We start from the raw sequence: 23,083 nt of genomic DNA on the forward strand, positions 1-23,083 counted from the left end.
TAGCATCCTGAAGTCCAGTAGACACATCTGAAAAGTCATTTGGCTTTTATTTCCATATTGGACAATTTATTGAACAGATAGAATTTCTTGGAATGACTAAAGAAGAAAATTCTTTCTGTAAATATTTCAAGACTAATCAATTGGGAAAGGGTAAGCTTGTTGTGGTAGGATTCTTCAGCTCTGGGCAAGAGTCTCAGTATCACAACACAGCAGTACGTCAGAAAGTTAACTTGCCTATTAATCTCCATCTATCTTTATCTCTAATGGAAAAACATTCTGCAATATTTCTCATTGGCTTGAGGAAGACAAAAGGTTGGATTTTAGCAAGGGGCAGGAATACTTTGACTTTGCAGATTGATGTTTTATATTCTGGGTTTCTCACCATTTTTTGCCATTTGTGCAATTTGTTCTTTTTTTGCACATTGGGGGTTTGATACTTTTCTTTGAAAGGGTTCCAGGTTTTCTTTGTTTCATGGCTGTCTGTGGGAAGAGGAATCTCAGGGCTGTATACAGCATACGTACTTTGATAATAAATGTGCTTTGAAATTTATTATCAAAGTAAATATACATCACCATATACAACCCTGAGATTCATTTTCTTGCAGGCATTCACAGTAAATACAAAAGAAACAAAAAATACAAAGCAAAGTATTAATAATAAACAAATAACCAATAAACATTGAGAACATTAAATGAAAAGTCCTTGAAAGTGAGGCCATAGGTTATGGGAACAGCTCAGTGACAGGACGAGTGAAGTTGAGTGAAGTTGTTCCCTCTGGTTCAAGGGCCTGATGGTTGAGGGGTAATAGGGGAGGGAACGTCGACTCAGACCATGAGAGGCCTGCGTCGGGCATTTTCATGCCTTACAAGGCGCAGATTGGAAGTCTGTGTGGGGCGCCACTCCTCGCACAGACACTAGAGTAACGTGTGATTAAGTGCCTTGTTCAAAAGGCACTTCAGGGGTAATAACTGTTCCTAAACCTGGAGATGTGAGTCCTGAGGCTTCTGTACCTACTTCCTGAAGGCAGCAGTGAAAAGAAAGTATGGCCTGGATGGTGGGGAGTCCTTGCTTAGGCAGAGGATGTTCCCATCAGTTCATGAATCAGGCACACAATTTTAATATTTTAGGCAAAAGATACAGAGAGATGTGTTGAAACAGAATAATTTAGGTCCCTCAGTATTGAGTTAGATAGGCTCAAGAACAAATATTTTGCAAACTTATGGGGAAATTAGAAAGACAAATTGCCCTATTAGGAGCCAACATTGACTCAATAAGTCAAATGCATTCTTTAATTCTACAAAGGTAAATGTATATTTTGATGTTTTAATCCTTCTTGCTATTCAAGAAAATCCTATAATGATAGAAGTGATTGATGGCATTGTGGCACCATTGCCTTATAGAGTAGATGATGGTGTAATCTGTAATGTTAACAATTATGTCATCTGAAAATATTACCATGGCAACAACATCCTCTAAAGTTCAGCCTTCATTAATAATTATATTGATTTACATCTGTACATTTTCTTTTAGAGAATCATTTTAGTTCATGGGAGTATATCAATGTTATTGTGCACTTATTAACTAAAGTATTGTCTTAATAAGGCACACTAATAAATTGGCTAATATGTTGAGAGTTGAATACCTCAACAGCAATCACGCCATGTAGTATAATAATCTCTTTCACATTGTACAATTTGTGAGATAATGGGCTGAAATGGCCATCATTCTATAGAAAGCTGCCTTCTCCATTCTATCCATGGGCAAGGTAGGATAGTGTGATCACTCAGATCGAATATGATGTTCTCTTAAGAGGTTGTCTACTGGTGGATCCTCAGCTGGTTGTAGAGGCTGATCCAGGATCCACATATTCTGGTGCAGTGTGAACAAGTGTAAGTGGTGGTTGTGGCTAGTGGTTGGGTCTTTTGGTTGTGCAGTCTCTCCTTTCGTAGTGGCCACTTCTCTGAAGCACATCAGAGGTTGTTCTCATGTACCATTGAGCAGATTTCCTCCAGGTGTATCTACACTTTACAATGAAGAAGATGGTCACAAACTGGAGGTACATCTATCCATCCATCCACCACTGGACCCAGCTCCAAGTTCAGGGGTGGACCATATACATGCCGATCTAAGGGTCTGATACACTTTGGATCTGGTTCCTCAGCTTCATGCCACATATGGTTTTAAAGGTTAGCTTTATTTGTCGCATGCAATAAAACTTCAAGAAATGCATCATTATATCAGTGAAGAACATAGTCTGAGGAATGCTGGAGGCAGTCTGCAAGAACTGTATGTTTCTGGCACCAGCATAGCATGCCCATAACTTACTAATCCTAAACCTTTCATCTTTGGAATGTGGGAGGAAACCAGAGCACTTGACAGAAATCCACATGGTCACATGGACAACGTATAAACTTCTTACAGATAGTGATGGGAACTGAACTTGGGTCACTGACACTGTAAAGTGTTGTGCAAACTGCTATGGTGGTTGGTGTAACCCCATTCAACTGAATGAAATTGACTGCCAGCTTTAAGAAGTTATGTTTCTTACATTATTTATCTTTATGTTTTTTAATTAACTCCTTAGAGGTTGTGCTGTATTCATTAAGTACATTTAATTAAAAATAAAGAACTAAAACAGCACTTCAGTCTACTTGAATTGTTGTTGGTCTCAGAGATTTCAAAATAATTTTACTAACTCACAGCTTCAGGGAACTGGATGCAATGCTGACCTCAGGCGCTGTAGGAGTGGAAGTTTTAGACCTATGCTATGATTACATGTGTTTCCTCTCACATCCCCAATAAACAAGCTATCGTGACATGCCCTCTGCTCATTGCAACCATCAGGCGGGTGGGATGGGAGCCTGAAGGCACACACTCTGTATTTCAGGCTTCTTCCCTTTTGTTGTCAGATTTCTAAATGGATAAATAATCCATGTACAGTAACTAACTGACTATTTTTTTCTTTTTTTTTGCTATCTTTATATATTTTGTTAAGTGCTCAGCGTTTAACGTCATCATTGCCACAGTCCTGATTGATGAGCTACGGAACCTGGGCCTCTGTATCTCCCCCTGCAATTGGATCCTCAATTTCCTAACCTGAAGACCAGAAGCTGTGCGGATTGGTGATAGTTTTTTCTCCTCACTGACAATCAACACTGGCGCACCTCAAGGATGTGTGCTTAGCCCACTGCTCTACTCGCTCTATACTGTGTGGCTCGGTATAGATCAAAAGCTATCTATAAATTTGCTGATGATACGACCATAGTTGGTAAAATCTCAGATGGGGATCAGAGGGAGTACAGGGGAAAGATATACCAGCCCGGTCCCGGCCCGAAACGTCGACTGTACCTCTTCCTATATATGCTGCCTGATCTGCTGCGTACACCAGCATTTTTTGTGTGTGTTGAAAGACATACCAGCTAGTGGAGTGATGTCACAGCAGCAACCTTGCACTCAATGTCAGTAAGACAAAAGGGCCGATTGTGGACTTCAGGAAGGGTAAGATGAGGGAACACAAACCAATCCTGATACAGGGATTATAAGTGGAGAGGGTGAGCAGTTTCAAGTTCCTGGGTAGGAAGATCTCTAACCTTATCCCAACATATCGATGTAGCTATAAAGAAGGAAAGACAGCAGCTGTATTTCAAGAGTTTGAAGAGATTGGGTTTGTCACCTAAAACACTCGATAACTTCTATCGATGTCCCATGGAAAGCATTCTGACAGGCTGCATCACTGCCTGTTATAGGGTAGTGGTGGTGGTGGTGGTGGGGGGGTGTTGTTACTGCTCAGGACTAAAAGAAAGTTGTAAATTTAGTCAGCTCCATCTTGGGTATAACCTCCATAGTATCCAAGATATCTTCAAGGAGTGGTGCTTCAGAAAGGCAACGTCCATTATTAAGGACCCCCATCACCCAGGGCATACACTTTTCTTATTGTCACTATCAGGTAGGAGGTACAGAAGCCTGAAGGCACACACTCAGTGATTCAAGAACAGCTTCTTTCCCTCTGCCAACCGATTCCTAAATGGACATTGAATCCATAAACATTACCTCATCTTAAAAAAAATAAATATTACTTCTGTTTTTGCACTTTAAAAAATCTATTTAATATAGGTATATATACTTCCTGTAATTGGTTTACTTTTTTAAAAATCTTTCTATATTATTATGTATTGCATTGAATTGCTGCTGCTCAGTTAACTAATTTCACAACACATGCTGGTGATAATAAACCTGATTCTGATTTTGATTCCGATTCTGATTCCTATTGCACTAGTTATTCAATTTTATATATACACACATTTTATTGTAATTTATAATTTTTTTATTATGTATTGCAAAACAACAAATTTCAAAGGTTCAAAGGTACAATTTAATGCCAGAGAAATGTATACAATATACATCCTGAAATGCTTTTTCTTCACAACCATCCACAAAAACAGAGGAGTGCCCCAAAGAATGAACGAGAGTTAAAAGTTAGAACAACAAATTTTCCCCAGCTCCCCCCTCCCGCGCGTAAGCAGCAATGAGCAACAATCCCCCCTCCCCCCACCGGCAAAAAAACGCATCAGCACCGACACTGAGCACTCAAGCGTGAGCAAAGCAACAGTAAAGACACAGACCTGCAGTTACCCCAGAGACTTCACGTTTCACCCGGCATTCAACATATCTCAGGTTCTCTCTCTCCCTAATAAGGGAGAAAGAGGTGTCTCCATTTTCCCAGTGAGCGGGGAGACATAACAAACAACTCGCTGGTTTACGATGTTAAAGGTCCACCAAGTTGCTTTTTCTGAGCTCTGTGCCCAAAGAATTGAGCAGACAGTCGTAGATGTCCCAACTAATTTCACGATATATGCCAGTGATATTAAACCTAATTCTGATTCTGAGCGCAGGCTAACGGCAAAATGAATCAAGGGGAAGTTGATGGGTCATGTGGCAAAAAGAATAAGTTCAGAGTTACAAGGATGTAAGATAGAAGAGATAAGGTCAAATGAGATTGCTCCCTTGAAAGCTGATATGAACATGATGGGCTGAATGGCCTAGTTCTGCTTCTATGTCTTATGGTCTTGAAGGGAGAAGAGGACCAGGTGGGAGGAGGGGTGTGTGTGTGTGTGTGTGTGTGTGTGTGTGTACCAACAAGCTATCGAACAGTCAGGGCGATCATCTCAGGCACAGTTACCACTTGATATCTGCTGTGAATTGGGTGTAACGTCAAAGGCTTGAGTTTTATTAGAACAGCAGAGTCATAAATGGTAACACTGTGAGAGGCAAACACAGGCTACATTGTACTTTCCTATGGGTCAGGTGGAATAATGATACTACCCCTCATTATGGTCCCTTGAACTCAGGCAGAGAGCCACTCAATAATGTTGGGCAATTTCAAGAACTCAGGGTATGTTTTGGCTGACATGATAACGTAGTGTTAGTGTGACACTATTACAGCTCAGGGCGTTGGAGTTTGGAGTTCAGCTCCAACGGCATCTGTAAGGAGTCTGTACATCCTCCCCGTGGAATGGATGGGTTTCTCCAGGTGCTCAGGTTTCCTCCCACAATCCAAGGACATACCTGTTAGTAGGGTAATTGGTCATTGTAAATTGTCCCGTGATAAGGCTAAGATTAAAGTGGGTGTTGCTGGGGTATGTGGCTCGAAGGCTGATTCCGTGCTGCATTTCAATAAATCAATAAATAAAGTATCAGGTCAATGAGTTTCATTTCAGTTACTGAGAGATATTTCTGATAGCAACAGACAGGAGCTATGTTATTTATACACAAAGTTAAACCTTCTGGATTGTTTTCAACTGATCCAGATCTCCATTATGGAAACTTATGGACATTCGCTATCACACAAAACTTAGAAAAGTCAGTATGTACAAGCTATCAATAATTCAAAGTATGTGCTTTACAACAAACACCACTTAAAATAATTTCATAAAAAAATCCAAATATAAAGAAAAGTTTACAACTCATAATAGGTTAATAGAACTCATCTGTGGGGTATTAAGAGGTGACTGCTTTCTTGCAGGCATTTAAGGGAAAATAAAGAAAAATAATATAATTTATGGAAAACTATACTGATATATAAATACTGACAAACAACGTATGTGCAAAAGAAAATTGGGAACATGAGTTGTAAAGAGTCCTTGAAAGTGAGTCTGCAGTTTGTGGAATCAGTTCAGTGTTGTGGTGAGTGAAGTTGTCCACGCTGGTTCAGGAGTCTGATGATCGTAGGGTAAAACTGTTTGTGAACCTGATGGTGTGGGACCTAAGGATTCTGTTCCTCTGAGTAATGAGAAGAAAGCAAGGCCTGGATGATGGGGGTCCTTGATGATGAATGCTGCTTTCTTGTGGCAATGCGCCATTGGCAGTAAGTGTACTCAAATGTGTAAATAATATGGAGCTTTACAAGTTATAGGACCACTGAAGAGACTAAATGACTACCATGTATTAGGATGATAACTTAGTCCTGCATTCTTCAAATGGCCTTTGACTTAGCACAAAGCTACATCTGTGGGTAGGACCAATGCTAGGAACAGCAATAAAGTTGTAGTAAAAGAGAAAACAATCTTGGTTTAACAAGTCCAGAGCTTGCTAAAGATTCATGATTAGCAGGGAGTCATCTGGAGTTCACTTTCCACAAGATCTCCCACATTCTATCTCAATTCCTTTTAAATTGTAGTTTCATATTAGTAATAGTGACCAGGAAATTGCCATATTGTCACTAAAACTGAATGATTCACTTATGTCATTTTGAGGAGGAGATGCAGTCCTTTTCCAATCTGGGTTTGTTGTAAACTCAAAAAGTTAATTCAATTATCCTTACAAATAGATGAACAAGCTAATCGGTTGTCGCAAACTGTTATCAACACACTGATGAGCCCCTTCATCAGAAAGACTGCAGCCGTTTGATACAGTTTGTCACAACTATCATCATGAGTGCAGTTGAGTAAGAGCAATAAATGCCAGCCTCTACACTGATGTCCACAGTCTTCGAATTAAGACAAATAATTCATAGACCCTTCATGCTACAATGTAATGTACTTGCTTAATCTTGTACAATTACCTTGTCTGGTTCTCCCACATGCTGGATAATGGTACAGGAACATGAAGGCACACACTCAACATTAATAACAGCTTCTTCCCCTCCACCATCAGATCAATTAGGTTTCTGATTGGATGGGGAACCCATGAACACTGCCTCAGTATTTTTTGCTCTCTTATTGCACTGCTTCTTTTATATATATACTTCTTATTGTAATTTATAGATTTATAGTTATTATTATGTATTGCAATGTAATGCTGCCACAAAACAACAAATTTCACAATATACGCCAGTGATATTAAACCTGATTCAGGTTCTGAAGAGAAGACATTGAAATAGATACAGGGAAGAAAGACAATTTCCAGTTTAAAACACCATAGCTTCACAGAAAGTCAAGCAGTTGGGTTTATGTACTCAGAGAAATACAGACTTGGGGAATTGATTAAGGTCTACAAATCCATGAATGTACAAGATGATATGCACATTACTCAGTTCATTTTTGTCTATGTCATTGGTCCAAATAGTGAGCAGGAGGTAATTAGAAAGCCTAACAGAATGTTATTACTCTTAAACATAGAAACATAGAAAACCTACAGCATTATACAGGCCCTTCGGCCCACAATGCTGTGCCGAACATGTACTTGCTAGGGAATGAAAATAAGAGTGGTTATGCTCTAGCTATTTAGGACTCTGGTTTGGGAAGACATTCTGAAATTCTAAATTAACTTTATTTGCCACTCGTACATCAAAACATACAGTGAACTGTGCCATTTGCATCAAGGATGTGCTGGAGGCAGCCCAGGAGCATCATTATACTTCTGGTGCCAACATAGCATGCCCACAACTTACTAACCCTAACTCATATGTCTTTGGAACATGGGAGGAAATGAAGCACCTGGAGGAAGCCCATGTGTCATGGGGAGAATATACAAACCCGTAACAGGGGGAATTAAACCTCAATCTTACAGTTGACACTGTAAAGCATTACGCTAACCACTCAATGACCATGCCATCATATTGTATTCATTAAATAAGGAAAATAAGTAGTTTGATTACTTGGTCTTTTTTTGAACAAACAAGCCTGATTGCTGGTGCAGAGAACACTAATCAATTGTGTTGGAATAAGTATAATTTAGTGGAGAACAATATCATACCAGAACTAGGCACTAACATTAGAAAAACAGAGTCAATGTAGCCTCCTGGATTTACCTCTATAATTTGGAAGGAGTAGAAAGCAATCTTATGGATTTTTATGTCCCGCCACCTGAAGTAAGAGCTGGGAAGTGTGCTAATGCTATAATCAAACATGAGTTAAATGCTTGGGACAAGCTGACAGGATGTTTATTAAGTTTAGAATGCTCAAAGAATGCAATGTTTCAATCCAGTTGTTAACTTCCGTTCAAGTTTCTCATTTGACTTGTGTTCAATTATGTGCTATCTTCCAAGTCATTTCCTCCTCCCCAATCTGCTCCACAGCTCGATCTGTTGAGGCATTAACAAGGAGTCAAAATTCTTAGACTGGAATCTGGTATTATTCATACATCGGCTTCCAGTTTAAGATGATGATGGTAAAGTACAGCAAAGACTTGCTGGCAGCAAAAACAACTACTAACTACCTTATTAATCATGCGTTTTCTCAAAAATGTTTCTGTTTCTAAAAATGATCACTGCAAACAGTAGAATGTATCTTCCCTTTCGGAGTCAACCTCTTGAAGCATCAAAATGACCTGGCATTTTTGCGGTTTGAACTAAAGTCTCAATGGTTCAGGTCAGATGTGATGTGGCGTGTGCAGATCGAATTAAGGCAGTGGGGCCTGGGCCTGGGCCTGAGAGTGGGGAACTAGCCAATGTTTATCTTCTGGAGTGGACTTGGAAGCAATTTGAAGTGGTTGAGCCGAGGGGAGGCAGAGTCCAGGCCTGAGAGTGAGGAACTAGCCGAGGTTTGACCAATTTAAGTGGCGTGCCAAATTGGAAAGGTCGGGTATGGGCTGAATTGAGGTGGCAGATCCCAGGCCCAGGTCCGTGAATGAGGAATGACCTGCTGTTTGGCTGATTTAAGTTCCAGGCCAGATTGAAAAATTCAGGGTGTCAAGGGTGAAGATAAGGGATGGGCTGGTGTTCATTTTGGTGCTCTGTGAGGTTTGCTTGTTTTTGTGCTGAATTGAGGCTGTGGCCTGCAATTATTGGGCTACTGGATTGGCTGTGACTGACTTTGTGGCTGTAAACTCACTTCTGTGAATTTCAGCTCTGAAAGTTATTTGTTTATTTTAATTTTCATGATTTTTCCCCCTGCACATTGGCTGTTTCACGGTCCTATTTTAAAATCAGCTCTATTGGGTTTCTTTGTCTTTGGCTGCCTGTAGGGAAATGAATCTTAAGATTCTGCATAGCATACATACTTTGAGAATAAAGGTTCTTTGAGCTCCGAAAATTTTGAACATTGTGGCTCTGATGCGTGCCCATAATCAATGTTTGCTAGAATAATTTCTTCTCTACAGAAATGGAATCAATCTAAGCAGTCCAGAAAAAAATCTTTAATGAGCCACTGAGGGAAAATATACAATGATCATGTTCACCTCAATGGTACATTCAATAAAGGTGGAACCATTAACACAAATGGATTTCAGAAGGCCTTTAATCTGAAACATTAATTTACTTTTCCTTTTCACAGATGCTGGATGTTGACCTGCTGGATGTTTCTATTTATAACCTCTGATTACTAACATTACTCAGAGTAACAGCTTGGTGAGCTGCCAGTGACTAGAGTTGCTCCTCAGGGGTCTGTGTTGGAAGTGCTTCCTTTCTCGTTATCTGTCAATGATTTGGGTGATGGCTTTCTGCCCGAGTTTGAGGATGTTACGAAATAAGGAGGAGGGCTGGGTAGTGTTGAGGAAGCAGGGAGAGTGCAGAAGGATTTATACAGATTAAGAGAATGGGCAAAGAAGTGGCAGATGGAATACGATTTTGGAAAGTGTATGGTCATACACCTTGGAAGAAGGAATAAGGACATAGACTATTTCCTAAATGTAGAGCAAATTGGGAAATCAGAGGTTCAAGAGGATTTAGGAGTCCTCATGCAGGATTCCCTAAAGATTCCAGGTTATTTTGCTGTTAAAGAAGGCAAATGCAATGTTAGCATTCATTTCAAGAGGACTAGAATATAAAAGCAAGGATGTAATGCTAAGGCTTCATAAGGGATTGGTCATCTAGGAAAGGATATGCCAGAATTGGAGAGGGTCCAAAGGAAGTTCACAAGAAATATCCTGGGAATAAAAGGGTTAATGTATGAAGAGCATTTCATTGAAACCTGCTGAATATTGAAAGATCTAGATAGAGTGGATATGGAGAGGATGTTTCCTATAGTGGGGGAACCCCACAGCCTCACAATACAAGGCCATCCCTTTGCAACAGAAATGAAGAATTTCTTTCACCAGAGAATGATGAATCTATGGAACTCATTGCCACAGATGACTGTGAATGCCAAGTCACTGCGTATATTTAAAGTGGGAGTTGATAGGTTCATGATTAGTCAGGGCATCAAAGTTTATGGAAAAAGGGCAAGAAAATGGGGCTGAGAAGGATAATAAATCAGCCATGATGGAATCGTGGAATAGACTTGATGGGTAAAATGGCCTAATTCTGTTTCTATACCTCATGGTTTATTAGTACATATCTGAATGTTGCATAGGTGTAACAGTATACAGGATATATTGCTTCATCTGCTGAGAACTTTTAAATGAAATTCAACATGAAGCAGTTATCAACATACAAACATTACTTTTGACTTTAGGTGGGAGGACTGCCATCGATGAAATAGCTAAAAACAGGTACAGTTAATTCTCCGAACTGAGGAACTTGGGGTGAGACGTCTGACCACCAACAACCCTGTATATTCAATATAAATGGCTTGCTTCAATGTTTATCGGGGAAATAAACACAGTGTATGTGAATGCAAGAGATTCTGCAGACGCTGAGAATCTTGAGCAATGAGAGAGAGGTAGGCCCTCTGTTGATTGGAATCAACTTAGATGTTGCATCCTAGCAGCCTACTCTAATATACGTACAAGCAGGTCAGTACAATATGGAGAGAATGCTGTTGCTCATGCAGCAAGCTCCCCCTCTTCACACAGCTGATGAATCCAAAGGAACGGCAGAGACCAACACAGTTTGGCACCAGTTATGTTGCAGGAGTTGCCCGTCAGCATTGAACTCAACATAATATAGACAATGTATGAGGTATGACCACATAGATTAGATAGCAACAAGCTTGGCCCAGGAAGTATGTTTTAAGGTTTTAAGGCCTTAGGGACTCCAGCTTTGGACTTTTCCTTGGGGTTTAATCCTAAACCCTTCCCCATGAGTGGGTATATCTGCAAGGCATTGGAGGTTTCAGTTAAGAGTTTTCCTTCTCCTAGATGAGCTGCCAACTATGGCTGATGAGCCTAATCTGCCTGAAATGACTGCTTTTAAGGCATCAGTAACCTGCCTTTGCTCCTTCTCCTGGCAGTAGAAAAGGTTCCACTGAGCTTAGTAGCCAGGCCACACTTGAAGGCCAAGAGTTGGACTTGGTTGGCAGAGGGTATTTGAGATGCATACTATTAGGAATATTTAATAAGTAGTGGGAGCTTATCCCTACCAAACCCCACCTTCCCCCCCCCCCACCCTGCTATGATAATCTTGAGGAATCCTTGAGTAATACCCAACCATAAATGCTGGAGGAACTCAGCAATCCAGGCAGCATCTATACAGGGAAATGAACAGTTGACGTTTTGGGCTGAGGCCCTTCATCAAGAACTGGAAAGGAAGGGGGAAGACAGCAGAATAAGAAGATAGGGAAAGGGAAGGAGTACAAACTAGAAGAAGATAGGTGAACCAGGTGGATGGGGAAGGTAAAGGGCTGGAGAAGAAAACCCCACATATGATTTATAATACTCATTTATAACATACAAATAAAAATTTTACCATACACATATGATTTATAATCAAAATGCCCACACATCTGACTTACCTTGCTGAATGTTATTGCCTCCTCCTCAGCATTGACTTGTCTACTTTGCTGAGCATCCATGACCTTCTATTCTTATTGCAACTCTATAGATGCAAATCACACTGATAATTTTTCAGCAAATATTTCTTCCAGACCTTGGAACAAAACAAAAAGCACAGATTTACAAACCTACTGATTTTGGGAATTTAGGGTTCTTAATGCCAATCAGTGAAACTATTTCCCATCTTTAGGATCCAGGATCGAAAGCTCTCGGTTTGAGATAAATCTTCCACAATTGGATTTTGACAATCTCATATTCTGAAGAGCATTCCTACTCTATAAAACCAAAGTAGCTTATATCAAAGGCTGTTTGGCCCATCACATCTTTGCTGGAGCACTTCAAGATAAATGCACTGCTGCACCATCATTCATCCGCTCCTTATTTCTCAATGCTTTAAACCTTCAGCCATTTTTTTTCTTCAGGGACAGTGTGTTAACATATTAAAATATCCCCAAGAAACTTCACAGGAGAGTTCTCAAATAATGTATGAGACATGATCACATAGATAAGATAGCAACAAGCTTGGCCCAAGAAGCAAATTTTAAGGTGCATCATAAATGAGGCAGGATAGAAGACTAGAGTATTTAAGGAAGACATTCCAGAGCTTAGGATATTTACAGTTGAATGCATAGCTGTGTAACCAATGAAAATCTGAGATGCATGAGTGGCTAGAATTGGGCTCTTCCAGCCCAACAAGCCCACACTACCCAATTACACCAATGTGACCAACTAATCCACCAACCTGTACACCTTTGGAATGTGAGAGGAAACCGGAGCATCTGGAAGAAACCCACACAAACGAGACAATATGTAAACTCCTTACAAACAGCAGCGAACCAGGGTTGCAAGTGCTGTAATAGTGTTACACTAACTGCTACGCTACCTTGCCAAGCCAATTAGATGAGGTCAGAGATTTCAGGAGCTTGTATAGCCAGATATTTTACAGAGCTTAGTGTTCTAAACTTCAACAAGTCTCTTTGTTAAGAAATCTCTCCAAACAGCTCCTTTACATTTCAAACCAGACTGGACATCTATGAACATATAGAATGGACTATAATCTAATATTGTGAATTTTGATACATTTGACATATTTATCATGGATACTACAAATTTGTCAATTAACCTTGAAAGAAGGGACACAGTGGTTTTCCAACTTTCTCATTCTGTTTCTCCTGAACTTCAAGAGCTAATTCCATCAAGTATTTCCAAATTCATGCATCATCTTGTTGAAATTGAGATTCATTGCTCTCCTCCAATAGATACAGCTCAAGTGGGTTTGTATTAATTCACACAACTCTGAAAAAGGTAACCTGCGGTTGAAATCAGGTTATCCCGGAGCCAAATAATTCTAAGCACATTTCTGAATGGCCAGCACATTGTCTCTTGGTGGAATCTCCGTTCTATTTATTTCTTATTATAAAACCTCTCCAAATGACAAAAACAACATGCAAAATTCTTCTGCAGTGAGATTTTTAACCTCAAAAATGACTTTGCATTTGTTCACAGACAGCAAGATTTCTTCCCCACTGTTTCTCCAAAATAATTTGTACTTGCAAGAGCAACGCCCGATCTTGTACCTTTCACCCTGACTGGGAACTTTGACCTCTCCCAACCTCAAACGTAGCCTTGTGTGCACCTTAACTGCTTTATCCATAATGAAGATTTGGTCACTCTCAGCTTTCAGATATTAATATGACTAGAATGCTACTGCAGAATTTTACCAAATCTTATGCTTAGCTGCTCACTATTGCATTAGAGAGGCAGAGAAGGAATATGCATCTAGTGATTTTCAGATTTCTTCATGTCCTTAGAGATTCAGTGGCAATTTCCTACTAGAACTTCATTGTAACTTCAGATGTGCTTGGTGGTGCTCCTGCACAATGAAAATGTCTCCTACCAGCCCTGTTCCCCACCAGCCTGTCTCACTCCTCCCATGTTCTCTTGGGAGTATGCTCCCACTTTTTTCCAATAAGTGGACATCACGGTAGCATTGGGGTTAGCGTGACGCTATTACAGCTCTGAGCGTCGGAGTTCAGAGTTCAATTCTGTCATCATCTTCTGCACCATTCTCTGTAAATTCTAGAGACTGTTAAATGTGAGAGTCTCAGGAGATCAGCAGGATCTGAGATACTCAAACCATTCTGTCTGACACCAACAATCATTCTATGGTCAAAGTCACTTAAATCACATTTCTTGCCCCATCTGATGTTTGGTCTGAATAACAATTGAACCTCCTGACCATGTCTGCATGCTCTCATGCATTGAGTTACTGCCACAGGATTGGTTGATTAGATGTTTGCATTAACAAGCAGGTGCACATGTGTACCTAATAAAGTGGCCACTGAGTGTAAGTACTCATAATATCCTAAAGCACTTGACAGCCAATTAAGTACACAACTTAGAGAAATTCAGTTTTCAACCCAAAATGTTAAATCCGCTTCTCTCTCCATAGATACTGCGTGATTTGCTGGGAATCCACTACATTTTCTGCTTTAGATTTACTTCAGTTGCAGATTTGGTTGCTTTTTATTTTGCTGGATGTCCAAATACCCATCTTGGTCTCAAATATACTAACTTACTGATCAGTCAATATCTGATGGGGTAATTAATACTCTCTGAATTAACTGGCCGGTGCTCTCTATTAAGATATCATCAATCCACCCGATCTCAAACCTGTACAAACGCTCAACTCTTTCTGTCTTTTCTTTCTTCAATAGCTTCCTCTGTTCTCTTGAATCCGAAACTCATAAGCTTTCTGCAACTGTTGGCTTTGCTTCCTCACTTCTATTGTTCCGACTTTTGATAGCATTCTGTATAATGGGCCTTGGCCAAGGTTTATTACATTAAGTCACAACTCTAGATGATCAAAACAAAGCAGAATATCTGATCATTGTAAACAAGATAGTGAAAAGAGAGGTAAAATTAATCTCGTTAGCTATTTATGATTACTGGCGAGTTTGCCCAATATTCACTTTGTCACAACTACATGCTGCTCAGCATATTAATCTGGCACAAATTCCCTTAAGAAACTTGTTGTTTACAATGAAGTGGTATGCATTGTTTTATCTCCTCCTGAACGAGCGCATACCTGTCTGCTCAATGTTGTATGTAGGTCGTTCAGCAATTCAATCCTCAGCAAAACCGTTGTTTTGTCATTGCTATATGATCCGTAAACTCAGAGTTTTGTGCTCAAAAATCAGGAAACAAAGGAGAAAGACTTTTTGAAAACAAACACCTTCCACTTTCAACCAAAATTACATCATCTTCCTTTGCTGTGCGTTTAACAGATGGTTAGAGTATTCCCACAACAGGTTACTTTATGCAAATAAGCTTCACTTCCATTAACCACTTGGCTTTTGAACTCCGCTCCCGTTAGAGGTGAAACAATAAAAAATTACACGACTTCTTAACAAACGAGGTAAGCAATCAAATATAGTGGTTATCAATACGCATGCTTATAAAATGTCGAATTGCATTGCTATATTTACTCAAATGCACTTGGCTTAAAACCTGAAGCAGAGATGTTTCAACCTGGGTACCTTTGTGTATAAATGTTTCATGTTCCGTAACTTACTGTGTAAACACATTGTGGACGAAAAGAAACATGTTTTAAAGAATCCTTGGCGACTCAGTATTCATTAGCTACTCGGTCAAACATTGTAAGGACTTCTCTGATCCGTGCTAGCAGGTTGACATTTACCCGAGCAAGCAGACTGTTCCACCTGGAAACAAGAAAATTAACCATAGTCCCTGGTGTTATTTGCAGCATAGTAACCCTGTTGCCATGGGTATATTTATCCGGGAGAAGCAAAAGGGACGTAGAGTAAGGGGAAGAGAAAAAGTGAGACAGGAAGAATGGAAGTAAAAATCTAACTCACCTACAATGTCATCTCCAGAGATTAGAGCAGATGTTTTATCAGTGCAAAGAATCGGGACATCAGGAAGGGGAAATTGGAGAAAACATGCCACTCTTCATTGAGAAATTATCAGTGGAAAGGGTGAGCAGTGGTAAGTTCCTGGGAGATAACATTTTAAAGGATCTATCCAGGATCCAACACATTGATGCACTCATGATGAAGCTATGACAGCAGCTATACTTCATTAGGAGTTTGAGCAGTTTTGGTTTGTCACCGCAGACTTGAGCAAATTTCTACAGATGTACATAGTGAGCATTCTGATTGGTTGCATTGTCACCTGATAGGAAGGACAGAGGGTTGCAGACTCAGCCTGATCCACTAGCCTCTCCACCACTGGACAACTTCACAAGAAAGTGTCACAAGAAAGTGGCATCCATCACCATCTTTTCATTACTACCATCAGGAAGTGGGTATAGGAACTTGAAGATCCACACTGAATGTTTTAGGAATAGGTTCATTCCCTCTGCCATCAGCTTACTGAATGGTCAATGAATCCATGAACACCACCTTGCTATTTATGAAGTTATTTTTATTACAACTTATAGTAATTTGTCATGCCTGTGCTGCACTGCTGACCCAAGACAACAAGTTTCACGATTCATGTCAGTGACAATAAACCTAACCCTGATTCTGATAGTAGATGGATGTTGAACTTGAGCAGAAAATGCTGGTAATGTTGATGATTAGAGAGGAAATTCTGATGAATGATCGATAAATTGAGATTGGAATGTCCTCTCGCCAAGGAATCTGCCTGACCTGTGGAGTGTCCTCAGTAGCATATGATTTTATTTCAGGTTTCCAGCATCTGCAATATTTCCTTTGAGTCGGATGTATCAGGTGGCTTTGTGCAGACATGTCGGATCATGAACTGCCAGCCAAGTAGCTTAGTCAGAAGGAACACACACAAAATGTTGGAGGAAGGTCTTTGAGGGTTGGCAAAGGAGCAAACTAGACAAGAACTCATCAGCTAGTGGTGAGCAGTTTTCTGCAAAGCTGAGGAATAACAAAGTGTGCAGCAAAAGGTAGAAGTTGTAACACGGGACTGATGATTAAAAGATAATTTTGATCCTTAACAGCTGGAAAAATTAAATACATCTGGAATAAAAACTTACTGTGACTGTGACACTTCTAGATTGTCAGGAAATTTTCATTGAATTTCATTAACACCTTTCTCAGCCTAACCTACATGTAATTGTAAAACCATAGCAATATGTTTGCCTCCTAAGTACTGTCTGGTCAGAAATGGCTGAGAAATCTAGTCAGTATCACTAAACTAATGCGATAAGTAAGGATAAGAATAGAACTGAAAAGATCAGCCAACATCAAACCTGCCACCTGATGCAGCAGAGGCAGAGACACCTCCAAACCAATTGAGCCCAAAGTCCATCAGACCATAAAACAAAGGAGCAGAATTCGGCCATTCCGCCCATTGAGTCTGCTCTGCCATTCCATCATAACTGATCCTAGATCCCACTCAAACCCATACACCTGCCTTCTTGCCGTATCCTTTGCTGCACTGACCGATCAGGAAACTATCAACTTCCGCCTTAAATATACCCACGGACCTGGTCTCCACTGCTGTCTATGGCAGAGCATTACACAGATTCACTACGCCCTGGTTAAAAGAAAATTCCTCCTTTCCTCTGTTCTAAAATGTCAATTTTGTGGCTGTGCCTTCTAGTTCTGGACACCACCACCATAGGAAACATCCTCTCCACATCCACCCTCTCTAGTCATCCTTATAATCATCAGGATTAGGAGCTCTGTCCCACAAACCAGTAAAACAGCAGACCAGGAGTTGTATGGTGTGCCATTTCATTTAGTTAATATTCTGGAATCCCCTGTCATTATGTTTAAAACATATTGTTCCACCAGCAGAATGGACCAAATGGAGGTGCATATAAGTGGAAGGGAGAAATTGTCATAACTTCAATCCTGACTCCTGACTTCATGAAGTTCTCATGGTATTAAGCAAAACATGAGCAAGAAATCCTCCAGTGCCAATCCCTGCTCATGATTCAATCTTCAGCCACTTGGAACACTGCCTGCATAAATTACTGATGTACACAAAATGTACTCTGGGCAGGGATTTCAATATCCATTACTAAAAATGGCTTCCTTCACTTCCCAAATGAGCTAATGTTGATGTTAAAAGAGAAACAAACAAAATGCTGGAGAAACTCAGCATGTCAGACTGTATCTGTAGATGGAAATGGATAGTCGTTGCTTTGGTGTAAGACCCTACATCTGGACTTCATCTTGACCTGAAATGTTGACTGTCTGGAAGACCCACTGAGCACCTCTACAAGACGTGCGGTCACAGGAAAGAAGCATCCATCATCCAGGACATATTCTTGCTGCTGCCATTAGGAAGTAGTACAGGAGCCTTAGGTCCCACACCACCAGGTTCAGAAACCATCAACCCTGAACAAGCACAGACAACTTCATTCGCTTTAACACTGAACTGATTCCACAACCTATTAACTCACTTTCAAGGATTTTACAACTCATGTTCTCAGTATTATTTATTTTCTTTTTTTTTGCCTTTTTTCTTTTGAACATTAGCCTTTGTTTGCAGTTTTTCATTGCTTCTAATGTATTTCTTTGTTCTACTGTGAATGCCCTCAAAAATGTATGAGTAGTATATAGTATCAATTTATTTTGAACGTTGATAGTTAATAGATTATCACTACAGAACATAGTGAGAGAACGAGCAGAAGTGAGACATCTTTTAGCTCATTCTGACAGTGAATCCACATAAGTGAATCTCAAGATACTGATGCTTAGAATTAGCACACAATGTGTTAAGTCAAGTTTTGAATGCATATGTCATGTTAAGTTACATTCTAGGGGAGTCTACGACCTATATATTTCTATACAATTATGGAAGAAAGAGAACAACTGAAAGCCTTTGGAAAGCAATATCATGAAATAATAACAACAGGAATTCTGCAGATGCTGGAAATTCAAGCAACACACATAAAAGTTGCTGGTGAACGTAACAGGCCAGGCAGCATCGCTAGGAAGAGGTGCAGTCGACGTTTCAGGCCGAGACCTCTTCCTAGAGATGCTGTCTGGCCTGCTGCGTTCACCAGCAACTTTTATGTGTGTCATGAAATAATAAAATGATTGGAAGAGGCCAAGAGATAATAGAGATTGAAAAGGCAATAACTACAGCATTAAAATGATTATTGGAGATTAGAAAACTGCCATACGTTATTAAGTTCATGTTTGTTATTCTATTATCACAGAGTGTGCCTTGGTTCTATTGGTGATATGTACGGAATAGACATTTGATATGAAAAACTTACTAGTGTATTTTGTACACCTGCAGTTAAAATATCTGGAGCTTGATAAATCCCTGAATATTTATATGTGAGAGAGTGCTAAGCTTAAAATTGAAGGTTGAAAATGAATCAGAGCTACAAAACAACTTAAAACTCACTGTGCTTTCTGTTGCAGGTCTAGTTAGTTAGTTAATTAGTTAAATTATTTGTTTGTGTATTGATTGATTGATCAAGATACAGCGTGGAATAGGTCCTTTTGGAACTTTGAGCCACGCCACCCAGCAACCCTTGATTTAACCCTAGCTTAATTAAGGGAACATTTACAATGACCAATTAACCAATCTACAGGTACATCTTTGGTCTATGGAAGGAAACCAAGCATCTGGAAGAAACCCATGGTCACAAGGAGAATGTAGCTGGTCATAAGAGAAGTAGGAACTACAAATTTGGAGCAGGAACAATCGGTACACTTTTTGTATTAAAGACCGCTGAACAATTCTTGCAGCTACAAAGTCCTATTTTCATGATGAGAACATGTATTATGAATTTCTGATTACCGTCATTGATGAGATTGATTCAGATCAAAGTTGCTGGTGAGTGCAGCAGGCCAGGCAGCATCTCTAGGAAGAGGTGCAGTCGACGTTTCAGGCCGAGACCCTTCGTCAGGACTAACTGAAGGAAGAGTGAGTAAGGGATTTGAAAGTTGGAGGGGGAGGGGGAGATCCAAAATGATAGGAGAAGACAGGAGGGGGAGGGATGGAGCCAAGAGCTGGACAGGTGATTGGCAAAAAGGGATACGAGAGGATCATGGGACAGGAGGTCCGGGAAGAAAGACGGGTTGGGGGGACCCAGAGAATGGGCACGAGGTACGCATGCAGAACTCGTTGACTTTATTAACTTTGCCTCCAACTTTCACCCTGCCCTCAAGTTTACCTGGTCCATTTCCGACACCTCCCTCCCCTTTCTAGATCTTTCTGTCTCTGTCTCTGGAGACAGCTTATCCACTGATGTCTACTATAAGCCTACTGACTCTCACAGCTATCTGGACTATTCCTCTTCTCACCCTGTCTCTTGCAAAAATGCCATCCCCTTCTCGCAATTCCTCCGTCTCCGCCGCATCTGCTCTCAGGATGAGGCTTTTCATTCTAGGACGAGGGAGATGTCTTCCTTTTTTAAAGAAAGGGGCTTCCCTTCCTCCACTATCAACTCTGCTCTTAAACGCATCTCCCCCATTTCACGTACATCTGCTCTCACTCCATCCTCCCGCCACCCCACTAGGAATAGGGTTCCCCTGGTCCTCACCTACCACCCCACCAGCCTCCGGGTCCAACATATTATTCTCCGTAACTTCCGCTACCTCCAACGGGATCCCACCACTAAGCACATCTTTCCCTCCCCCCCCCTCTGCATTCCGCAGGGATCGCTCCCTACGCGACTCCCTTGTCCATTCGTCCCCCCCATCCCTCCCCACTGATATCCCTCCTGGCACTTATCCGTGTAAGCGGAACAAGTGCTACACATGCCCTTACACTTCCTTCCTTACCACCATTCAGGGCCCCAAACAGTCCTTCCAGGTGAGGCAACACTTCACCTGTGAGTCGACTGGGGTGATATACTGCATCCGGTGCTCCCGATGTGGCCTTTTATATATTGGCGAGACTCGACGCAGACTGGGAGACCGCTTTGCTGAACATCTACGCTCTGTCCGCCAGAGAAAGTAGGATCTCCCAGTGGCCACACATTTTAATTCCACATCTCATTCCCATTCTGACATGTCTATCCACGGCATCCTCTACTGTAAAGATGAAGCCACACTCAGGTTGGAGGAACAACACCTTATATTCTGTCTGGGTAGCCTCCAACCTGATGGCATGAACATCGACTTCTCTAACTTCCGCTAAGGCCCCACCTCCCCCTCGTACCCCATCTGTTACTTATTTTTATGCACACATTCTTTCTCTCTCTCTCCTTTTTCTCCCTCTGTCCCTCTGAATATACCTCTTGCCCATCTTCTGGGCCCCCCCCCCCTTGTCTTTCTCCCTGGGCCTCCTGTCCCATGATCCTCTCATATCCCTTTTGCCTATCACCTGTCCAGCTCTTGGCTCCATCCCTCCCCCTCCTGTCTTCTCCTATCATTTTGTATCTCCCCCTCCCCCTCCAACTTTCAAATCCCTTACTCACTCTTCCTTCAGTTAGTCCTGATGAAGGGTCTCGGCTTGAAACGTCGACTGCACCTCTTCCTACAGATGCTGCCTGGCCTGCTGCGTTCACCAGCAACTTTGATGTGTGTTGCTTGAATTTCCAGCATCTACAGAATTCCTGTTGTTTGAGATTGATTCAGAACAGATCAACTCTTTTAAAACCAGGGCCTCCAGGAGCTTCTGTGAGTTATCAACAGCTGTCAAGCTCAAAAGTAAAGTCAAGTATCTTATCAAAGCACATGCACTATATGTTACCATGTACTACTCTGAGATTCATTTTCTTGTATGAGTTTACAGGAAAATAAGGAACTATGATAGGATTTACACAAAATATTTATACAGAAACAAAGACTGACAAACAACTGATGTGCAAAGAATGTCAAATTCTGCAATTACAAAAATAATACTGAGAACATGAGCTGTAAAATGTCGTTAAAAGTGAGTCTGTAGGTTGTAGAATTTTCTCAACATTGTGGTGAGTGAATTATCCACATCGGATAGTTGTTTCTGTTCTTTGCTCCAATCTTAGCATCTCTCATGGTTAGAATAGAATGCTTCTTCAGCAAAGTCATCGTCCTTTGCAGATGCGAGGGACTCTAATTTCAGGTCTCCAAACACCTAACACTCTCTGCTGATATGCAGTCACTGTTCCCCTCCCTCACACCCCAACTATCCCAACATTCTGTTATAAAATAAAATGGATTGGGTGAAAGTTGGAAACTCAGAAAAGATTCACAGGTGAGATCAGCAGGTATACTTACTTATAATAGCACAAAAGGAAGCCATCGAGCATGACCTATGATGGCTCCCAACAAAGCAATCTCATTTATCCTCTTTCATTTCCCTGTAGCCCAGCATTTTTCTTTCACAAGCCCATCATCACTTCCCTTTTGGTATTTTTCCCACTTACCCTTTATGCTAGGAAGTAACTTAGAGCTGCCATCACACGTAGAGCTGTGCTGATAGGTTAGACCCTGAGCACCAGGAGGAAACCCATCCAGTCACATAGGGAATCGAGTTCAAGTTCAATTATCATTCAACCACACATGAACGTAGTCCCGTGAAATAGCTCTCCTCTGGGACCTAGGTGCAAAGCACATTACCAGTTGCACACAGCACACTTCACATAGAACATAGCACAAAGCACAATTGAAGTTCAAAGTTCGATGTACATTTTATAATCGGAGTATGTATACTTTATACAACCTCACGATTTGTCTTGAGAGAGAGAGGGGGAGAGGGAGGGGGGAGAGGGAGAGAGGGATTGTGCAAACACAAAAATGGAAGATTGTACAGGCAGTTCAGCTCAACTCCAACAAGAAAGCCGCAGGCCACTGTTTGCTGCGATTGTTTACCAGAAAAAGAATGAATAATAGAGCCCATATAGGTATGATTGCAGAAGAACATACAGTCACAAAGAAAAAACATAATCTAGCCCAAGTCCCTGACTGCCTTGACTGTAAATTGTCCTGTTCCAGCTTGCTCTCCCACTGAGCAAACACTGGGGAATAGCACTGAGCTAACACTGGAGGGCAGTTCAGAGCTAACACTGGAGAGCAGTACAGAGCAAACACTGGAGAGCAAACACCA

At 40.9% G+C, this 23,083-nt stretch overlaps 1 protein-coding gene across 5 annotated transcripts in view; it reads right to left on the reverse strand.

The window, feature by feature from the left end:
- LOC140211225 (uncharacterized) overlaps positions 1–22,466 on the reverse strand; it is a 32,142-nt gene extending 9,676 nt beyond the window's left edge. For 2 of the 5 annotated variants that reach the window (XM_072280849.1, XM_072280845.1), the window contains exons 1-2: positions 15,177–15,491; positions 12,049–12,182 (exon numbers count right to left, since the gene is read on the reverse strand). In XM_072280849.1, coding sequence (XP_072136950.1) covers positions 12,049–12,108 — 60 coding nt within the window. In that variant the 5' untranslated portion in view covers positions 12,109–12,182; positions 15,177–15,491. Of the gene's footprint in view, positions 1–12,048; positions 12,183–15,176; positions 15,492–15,662; positions 15,757–22,403 lie in introns of those variants that run through there. The other 3 variants (XM_072280847.1, XM_072280846.1, XM_072280848.1) reach the window with 3 other exon arrangements.
- Between the last annotated feature and the right edge of the window lie 617 nt (positions 22,467–23,083).

The sequence above is a fragment of the Mobula birostris genome, chromosome 16 (genome assembly GCF_030028105.1).
Source record: "Mobula birostris isolate sMobBir1 chromosome 16, sMobBir1.hap1, whole genome shotgun sequence".
Lineage (NCBI taxonomy): Eukaryota > Metazoa > Chordata > Chondrichthyes > Myliobatiformes > Myliobatidae > Mobula > Mobula birostris.